The following is a 9,231-nucleotide window of genomic DNA, read 5'->3' as shown; positions in this document are numbered from 1 at the left end:
AGGAATACTTTTTTTTTTAAAGTGCTACCCAATGAATCGAACCTCATTTATAGAATTTTGACCAGGCCTCTTTTTGACAGCACATGGAAGAATTCAACCACGCGATCTTCGTGTAAAGAGAAAAACCAGGATATCAGCACGAGAAGCAAAGGACAGCTCCGGAATCGGGGCGGGGGTGGGGGTGAGAATTGAAAACTTTCCTCGGGCAATTTTCCAAGGCAGACCGCCCGCATTGCATTGGCCAGAAGCGGCCGATCACTTCCGAAAAATACAGTCGATCTATCCCCAAATTATTGATTTAACTCTAAGTCACCCCCCCCCCGAAGTTGGATATAAATCTCTGAAAGATTTCTAGAACGGTTAAGGTTCCCTCTGGCCCGCAATCCAAGGCTCGTAAAGGCAAGAAAATTCGTACCAAGATGCCTCCAATCGAAACTCCCCCCACCCTTCCTAAATTTCAGAAAACAATGCAAACGGAACGGGGAAAGGGGGTGAGGGGAGGCCATCGGGATCAAGATGCCTTTGGTTTCCATCCCCACCGGCAGCCCTGCAAGCCAGCCCGAAGCTACCGCGGGGGGGTGAAGTTCTGCTCTCCGCTCCCGCCTGAAGTTCGGCAGCCGCACCCCGCGCGAGGGGCGGAGCTTGGCGCCCCCGGGGGCTGTCGGTGAGCTCTGGCTCGCTGCATACGGATCGGGGGGCGGGCTGAAGCCAAGGGGGGCGGCAGTCCCACGTGCCCCCTCCTCCTCCTCCGCATGCCTGCGAAGGCCGAGGAAGCTTTTTAGCAACTGCGGCTGCCAGCGCCGCCGCCGCCGCCGCTGCCACCTCTCGGAGAGCTCGCCTCGCTGTTCTCCGGCAGCGGCTCTTCTGCCTTGAGCGGGAGGCACAAAGGGGGAGCCTGGGGGAGGCGCTCGGGGGCGCCAGAGAAGTGCAGCGAGAGGAAGAAGAAGAAGAAGAGAAGGGGAAGGAGGAGAAAAACAAGCACCTGGGTTTCGGTTACTCGCCTCACCGCAGCTCTTCCCCAACCCCTCCGCCCGCCTCTCATGCCATTACAGCAACAAAGAGCACGCTGAGCAGCGGGCGGAGAGGCGCCCTGGCTCCGAGCTCCGTCAGCCCAGAAGGCGGCGGAGGACCATGGCTAGGAAAGGGGACGCCGCGGTCTCTCCTTACGGTAAGTCGGACTGAAGGAGGAAAGGAAAGGCAGGTGGCCGGCTTGCAAAAGCACAGCAAGGCGGGCTGAAGGGCGCGCTCGGCGCCGCAACCCAGTCCGGGCGGCTTGGCTGGATATTTTTGGCCTGTTTCAGCCCGCGCATCCAGCTGCCGGAGTTTTTTTGTTTGTTTGTTTGTTTTTACCCTGGGTGTGTGTGCGGGGAGAGGCGGGAGAGGGAAAAAGCAAAGCGAGGGGAGCCCAGTTCCGGCCGCCTCGTTTCCTCCTTTCCCCCCTTCTTCTGCCAAGGCGGCTTGTTGCTGCGTCCTTGAGGAGGTCGGAAAGTTGGGGCTCGGGCTGCGCGAGGCAAGGTGGCGGGGGGGGAGGAGGAGGAGAACTCCGGTGCGTTTCGCCCTTTCCTCTCGGGCGCGAGGACTCGGCTGAGGAGAAAGAGGAAGCAGCCCCCGGGGGAGGGGGGGGCAGGTGCACCCGCGCTGCTTTGTCTCCCTCCCCCGGGAGGGAGAGAAATTGTTGGCCGGTTGGGGCCACGGGGACTGGGCAGGCATGGGCCGGGGGAGAACAAGGCTTTGGAGACGAGGGTGGCTGTGAGGCGGAGCGGCGGCTGGCTGAAGAGGATGGAGAGAGCCTTCCCCTCCGGGGTAGCGCTTCTGGGCTGGGTGGTCGCGACGTAGCCAAGCTGGGACTGGCTTTCCTGCCCCCTTTGCTCTGACTGAATGGAAACCATTCCTGTTGAATGTTACTACCTAGGAGTTGAGGGCAATAAATCCGGAGGCGGAGGTGAGGGAGATGAAAGGTGTTCGTGTGTGTGTGTGTGTGTGGAGGGGGGGGACACAAGAACCTTTTAGGCAGGAAAAGCAAGGGGTGAATTTGGGGGTTATGGGGGCTGAGGGGACTCGAGTAACTCTTGAAGAAAGAGGCAATGATTCAGGGACGTGGGGTTTGGGAACAGCCCTTCGGGGACTTGAAAGATCTTAGAGGAGTTCTGGAAGCTGAAGCTATGCCAGTCAGAGCCACTTTTTCTAAGTCCAAACGGCTAGTCTTTTTTTGCTCTTTATTTAAGGGCTCATTAGGGGAGGAATACATAGGTGGAGAAAGCTGGGATGCAGTCACATCAGGTCCGTGTGGGCATCCTGTTATCATTTGCACTTCAGAGGCAGGGTAGAGGATGGATGCTCTCTGTGTAATTTGCAGGGTGCTCAGATGGGTCTCCTCTGGAGCACCACACCATGCCTTTAAAATCCCAATGTAGATGTTAAAATATTTCCTTCTGTCCTCCAGTTCACGACTGACCGTACCAAAAACCACTTTGTGCCAGATATCTTCTATGTATGGATGTAGTCAGAAAATGTGGATTTAGTCATAAAAAACAATACATTCTGGTTTACTGCAATAGGAATGACCACATAGGATACTATTAAACCATGCTCAGGACTTGTGGATATAAAATACGATTAAACCACGCTCAGGATTTGTAGATATTCAATGGATTTTAAAGATGATTGTGGGATGGGTATCTCTGGCATATCAAAAGTGACAAGAAAGCCACAAAAATGTAGTACTTATTACTAGTTTTTCTTTAGGGGGAAAAAAAAGAGAAACAACTATTTTATCAGAGTTTTCTCAATGGTTCATATTCTTCTTTGTTCACAATGACAAGGCATATTTCAGCTATATGATTGCATACCATACAGCATCTTACAAATAATATCTACAATGTTGCCTGTTTAAGTTTTGATATTAATACTGGGGGGGGGAAAGCTAAAATAGATAACATTTTTATACTTCCTTATGCCCCATTTTTGTAAATCTAAATTTTTATGTGTAGATTATGATATATTATGATCTACAACAATCTACTCTTTGCATAAGAACTCAATATGTACATGAAATGCATACAAATAAGAGCTGGGGTTTTCATAAGGATATAAATATATCTTATGAATATAAGATACTACCCTGTATTGAATTGTTTTTTATTTGATTTTTATCCTGCCATTATTTTTACAGCTCAAGGCAATGTACATAAACCTTTCACCTCCTATTTTCTCTTTACAACTCTGTAAGGTGGGTTCAGTTGAAAGAGAGTTGTCCAACGGGTATTCATACATATGGGAGAACTATAGCTCACAGTCTCCTAAGAACTAGTCCAGAGCCTTAACCACCACTACAGGTAGACCTTGACTTACAACCATTCATTTAGTGACCATTCAAAGTTGCAACAGTACTGAAAAAAGTGACTTATGACCATTTTGTCATACCTACGACCACTGCAGCATCCATATGTGATCAAAATTCAGACATATGGCAATTGGCATTTATTTATGATGGATGCAGTGCCCCAGGCCATGTGATCACCTTTTGTGTCCCTCTGACAAGCAAAGTCAATGGAAAAGCCAGATTCACTTAACAACCATGTTACTAACTTAACAGTGATTCACCTAATGGCTACTTAATCCACTGTGCAAGAAAGGTCATAAAATGGGGCAAAACTCATTTAACAATTCTCTTGCTTAGTAACAGAAATTTGGGCTCAATTATAATCATAAATAAAGGACTACAGTGCACCAAACTGGATCTTAGTTATAAATAAACTACAGGTAATCATCAACTTACAACAGTTTGTTTAGTGATGTTCAAAATTACAATGACACTGAAAAAAAGTGACTTATGACCATTCTTCACACTTCTGATCATTGCAGGATCCTCATAATCATGTGATCAGAATTCAGATGCTTGGCAACTAGTTCATATTTGTGACCGTTGCTGTGTCCCAATATCTTGTGATCATCTTTTGCAACATTTTGACAAGCAAAGTCAATGGGGAAGCCAGATTCACTCAATCATGCTACTGACTTAATAGCTGCGGTGGTTCACTTAACAGCTGTGTTAAGAAAGGTTGTAAAATGGAGACTCACTTAACAACTGTCTCCCTGAGCAACAGAAATTTTGGGCTGAATTGTGGTGATAAGTTGACGGCTACCTCTACTGTTGCATACTTCTTCTTAAGTTCTCTAGTAGGAGATTTTTCATTACTTTCTAAGTATTTAACTGGAGAACCAGGGACTGAACTACTGAGTTTTGTTTCTTCCCTATCTTTTGAGTGAAAGAAACCATGCAATATCTGTTTATTATAGGATGAGGCCAGTCTTTGAGAGATTCCTGTGTATTTATTAAATGGATTTATTTATTAGTCACATTTGTATAGCAGCCTATCTAACAAAACACAGCCTGGCTTGTACATAAAATTCTGTTAGGAGCAACCTGAAATAGTACGGTATACAAACAACCGGTCTGAGCCATGTAGATTCACAAGAAAATCATTCAACTAGAAAGTATAGCAATTTAATGAAGAGTCTTCTGTCACTTAGCAACATTTTGTTTTCCTCTAGATTCTCCTTTTCCTCTTCTTTCCTATGATTCATTTTGCTCTGTACATATAATCTACAAAGGTTTATGCTCTGATAACAATGTTGGTTTAAAAAAACACAATGTATTTACACTTCTTCTGCAACAAATTCATATGATTACCTCTAGAAATTGGGACATGGCTTTCCTTAGTCTCAGGGGTGTTTATGAGTGTGTGCTGAATAAAAAAGAAGATATCTATGACTGCATGGCAGAAACCCCACTCTTTTTTCTTACATGTGTCATGTGTGTGGCACATATAAAAACAGGACAAAGAATTGATGACAGATTAGAAGCTACCATCTTATTTATCTGGCCTCTTCCATGGATTCCTTTGTTAAGTCTGATCCTTACCAAGTGTGGGGACTAATATTGGCTGGAAATATTTAGACTTCTTATCCAACATACCTGAAGAATAGCAGATTGGGGAAGGCTGATTCAACATGAAATATGCCAAAATGTCTTAAACCCAAATGGTACACCATACTACTACCAAGACAGGATGCTAAGAACTACTATGGAAATAACTAGTAAAGAAAGAAATTGGCTAATGCTTAAAAATCTTCCCATAGCAATCTGGTGTATACAGTAATGCAAGTCACTTGAGAGTGTCTCCTTGAAATAATTAAATGCAATTTCAGCTGTAAGTGGATGACTTATGTTTTTTGTTGCAATTTTTTTCTTATTTGTCTGAAAAATAAATGAAACTTTTTTTCCAGCCTCTTTTTGTTATATGCAAATTTGAAAAGCAAATTTGAAATGTTGTTTCACAGGTAGTATTACTAGCTCTAAAAAGGAAGAAAGGTAGAAAATGCTGAGAAGGTTTCTCCAAAGTAAAACGAGGAGTTAATCTTGCTTTGATCCTTGTGGCAAATAGATGTCAAAATCTCTAACTCTGAAAAATAAGACAGTCTGCCAAGCACTGCTTGTTGTATATTTCAGAGGTAAAGGCACCATTATCCATGAGTAGTCATAATTTTCTTTTCATTTTTTTAAACCTCAGATTAATGTGTAACCCAGATGTCTGGCATTTGATATCTTTTGCTAACTAACCAAAATAACATAGCTTCAATTCTACCTGTTAAAGGCAGATTAGGGACACTTTCATGGAGAAAAATTGATCTATATGGTCACTAAGAATTGATACTGATTGATGGTACATAATCAACCCTAAGGAAGGAAATTCAAACTAACCAATCATTCTCACTTGACCTAATCACTGAGGGTATGTAATACTTCAGATTCAAAGGTAAAAACACTGTGTCACACAGGGGTGGGATGCTACTGGTTCTGCCCAGCTCTATAGAACCAGTAGCTCTGAAGAGCAGCAGACACCAAACTGGTTCTGTGTCTGCTGCTCTTTGGCCCACCTGCCTCCTGCCCGCCTGGGCTCTTACCTATCCTTTATTTCCTTCTTTGCGTGGCACAGCTGAGGTTGAAAAAGCAGGAAAAAAGTGGCTTTTCAAATGTTGCGCACCCGCGCACAGTGCTTTTCAGCTGTCCAAGTGGCACAGCTTAAGGTTTTTTAGATGCGCGGGCAAAACATAGTCATTGAACCGGTAGTAACACCGGTTGAATCCCACCCCAGGTGTCACACCATCTGGGAAAAACTGCAATAGGTATTTGAAACTGGTTAAGGTGGCCACTTCCTGTCCTCTGAAATAACTTTTGGCTTTGGTAAAGTGCTGCAAAGCTAATTTCTTCAGTGTCTATTAACATAAATCTGAATAGTAAGAGAAATTGAAATGTGTAATTTTATACGAATATGTCATCTTCTTTTTATTGTTTCTGGACACAGAACAGAAAGGCTTAGAATGTACATTCAACCAAGTGTCTAATAATAAAATCTTGGCAGAAATTTGACAGCACTGCAAATCTAGCTTGCATTGTACCCATTATCTAGCATTGCCTATTTTTTCCTCCCGACACTAGATGCAGCTGTCAGTGTACAGAGAGTGATCCTCCCACAGATGATAGTAGCATTTTAAAAAAGATAATCTGAAAGATACAGGCAGAGCAGAAACATAGTTTACTTTTCAGAAGGAACATTCTGTATAATTTGTTAATTACCACCATTTATTGATTTCATTCGTTTATAGTCATTGAAATGATCTATGTTGCAAACAGGCCACTGAGCTTCAGCTAAACCATTCATAATTTTTTGTTGGCTGTAACTAATGACTTTCCTTCTCAAGTTATTATTGTGACTGTTGGCTGACTCTTTGGATAGCATTAATTTGGTGCTTGTCTTGCTATCTAGAATGCAAAGCAGTCAATTGATATCTGAGAAGATATGCACAAATAGCTTTTGTAAACTTGTAAAGATTTCCTTTATGTTTACATTTGTGATTTATTGCTTATTTTAGACACATATGTATGCTTCAAATGTAATACTTATCCAGAATGAGCATTGCATACTGCAGTGCCTTAATGTCATTTAATTGTACAATCTACTACAAAATTTTCACTTGAGATAGTTACAGTAAAAATAAAATATGCTTTTGACAGAGCACAGTTTTTAAACAATTAGCATTGCAACTTCTATAAATAGTCTGTTGGTGTAATTATATGCCTTGTATCACATATTGGTGTAGATAAACTATATGATCACATGAAATCTGTCACATTACTTTTTCTGTATACATTATTATTACAGGTAGTCCTCAACTTACAGCCATTTGTATAGCAATTATGTGAACTTATGATGGCACTGAAAAAAAGGACTTATGACCAGTGCTCCCACTTACAACTGTTGTAGTGTTCCAGTGGTCACATTATTGCAATTTGTGAACTTGGTTATTTACATGTGTTTACAATGGTTTCAGCATCCTGATGTCACATTTGTGACTTTCAACACTGGGTTCCAACAAACAAAGTCAGTAAAGGAAACTGGTTTCCCTTAATAACCACATAACTACATTTGTCAAATTGGGAGTTGTCATGTGATGATTCACTTAATACCAAATTGGTTAGCAGTAGTAATTCTAATTCCAATTATGGTCATAAGTTGAGGACTACCTGATATTTTGGAAATTAATAACATATTCTGGAGGTTTCAGAAAACAACTAATACATGTTTTCAGAAGATACAAAAAACTACTATTCCATTGTAGAAAGTTATTTGTATACTTAAAAACTTCTGTAGGGAAACATGAGTGATGAACAGTATGACTGATTAGATGGCTGTCTATAACCACCTTTATTTATTTATTTCAACTATTGTCATAACACTATATTGGTTCAAATGTACCATAAATTAATTTAGCATCTGGTTTTTAAAAGAAGCTTACTGTGACACAACTGCATTATCAGATTGACTTATTGCCAGTTGTGTAACAAAAGAAACATTTGGCAGAAATTATGTACTTAACTACATAGTACAAATACGTCTAATAGTATATGAGTTATTAGTTTATACAGGATTGAAATGTTCATAAGTACTTATTCACATTTAGCTCACTTTAATTCCTTAACTAAAAGAAATGTAAATTATAGTGATTTTTTTGTTTTTTTCTGCAGCTGGTTGAATTTTTTTACAAAATAGTACTATCAAGTGCTATTTTTATATTCTTATACCATTAAGGAAAGTTCTATCATGAGATGGATGTTTGTTTTAATTGGTAGTATAAATGGTGCCATGGACATCTGCACAGTATATTTAGTTGGGATTTAAAACATATCATAATGTGCTTTTACAGTACAATCTATTTTAAGGAGATTTTTTTTAAAATAGCTATTCAGTTTTTGTTAAGTCTATTGTGAACAATTTTTCGATCAATAGAAGGACTATTGGAACTGAACATGGAGTTCTGTGTACAAATCCCAGCTGCAAATTATTGCAAGCTAGTCATGCTCTTAGCTTCAGTTCTCTATTATAAAATAAGAATGAAAAAGGATTGTTTCATTGAGGTTTTAGGAATGCAAAAGGGTTTGTGGATTCCCCTTGTCTTTCAATAGTTTGACCATAAATTACATTTGATATTATTAATAGGCACTTAAAAGGATCAGTTGCCCACTTTTTTTAATCAATTGGGATGTGAAACATTTTTGCAATACATTTAACTTTAGAGAACTTAAAAATAATGATCTGATAAGAAAAGGAGGAAGGACTGAAAGTGACAATTGTAAATTCAAAAATTCTAAGAGCGATGGTATGACTCTCGGCCTTTATTTTTTAATCAACCCATCAGAAGTAATCAGAGATAAAATTATCTATACAAATTCTAAGTCTTTAAAGAATGGGTTTGCTGTTCTGCATTCTTAGAACAACTTGTTTTGAGATGTTGTTTTGAACAACATCTAATATTAGCCAACCTGTGAACCATTGGGTCATGATTTCAGAGATATATCCTTACCAGATTCCTCAATGCCTTCAATAGTGATAGAGCTTCTAATGCACTTCATTGGGATTCCTTTAGAGATATATTTACCTTCAGAATAGCCCATGTAGAATTGTATAGCACAGTCAAACATGAGCACAGGAAATGTTTTATGACATTTTGTATTATAAATTTTGTATTAAACTGTTTTATGATAATTTTGTTGTCATAAAATGTTTTATGAAATTTGTCAAATTACATAAAACATCATGGATCCCAGATTTTGGATACATTCTATAAGTTAGCCCATTTGATATACTGTGCCCTATAATGCACTTAAAG

General features: G+C 40.5%; 1 protein-coding gene across 2 annotated transcripts in view; it reads left to right on the top strand.

Moving 5' to 3' along the window:
- The first annotated feature begins 683 nt into the window (after positions 1 to 683).
- Positions 684 to 9,231, top strand: part of SLC44A5 (solute carrier family 44 member 5) — a 168,754-nt gene continuing 160,206 nt past the window's right edge. The window contains exon 1 of one of the 2 annotated variants that reach the window (XM_087930041.1): positions 684 to 1,168. In XM_087930041.1, coding sequence (XP_087786167.1) covers positions 1,132 to 1,168 — 37 coding nt within the window. In that variant the 5' untranslated portion in view covers positions 684 to 1,131. The remainder of the gene's footprint in view (positions 1,169 to 9,231) is intronic. The other variant, XM_026700187.2, reaches the window with a different exon arrangement.

This window comes from Pseudonaja textilis, chromosome 3 (genome assembly GCF_049901715.1).
Source record: "Pseudonaja textilis isolate UNSWEBS1 chromosome 3, rPseTex1.2, whole genome shotgun sequence".
NCBI classification, from domain to species: domain Eukaryota; kingdom Metazoa; phylum Chordata; class Lepidosauria; order Squamata; family Elapidae; genus Pseudonaja; species Pseudonaja textilis.
This window is presented reverse-complemented; position numbering and strand designations above follow the sequence as displayed.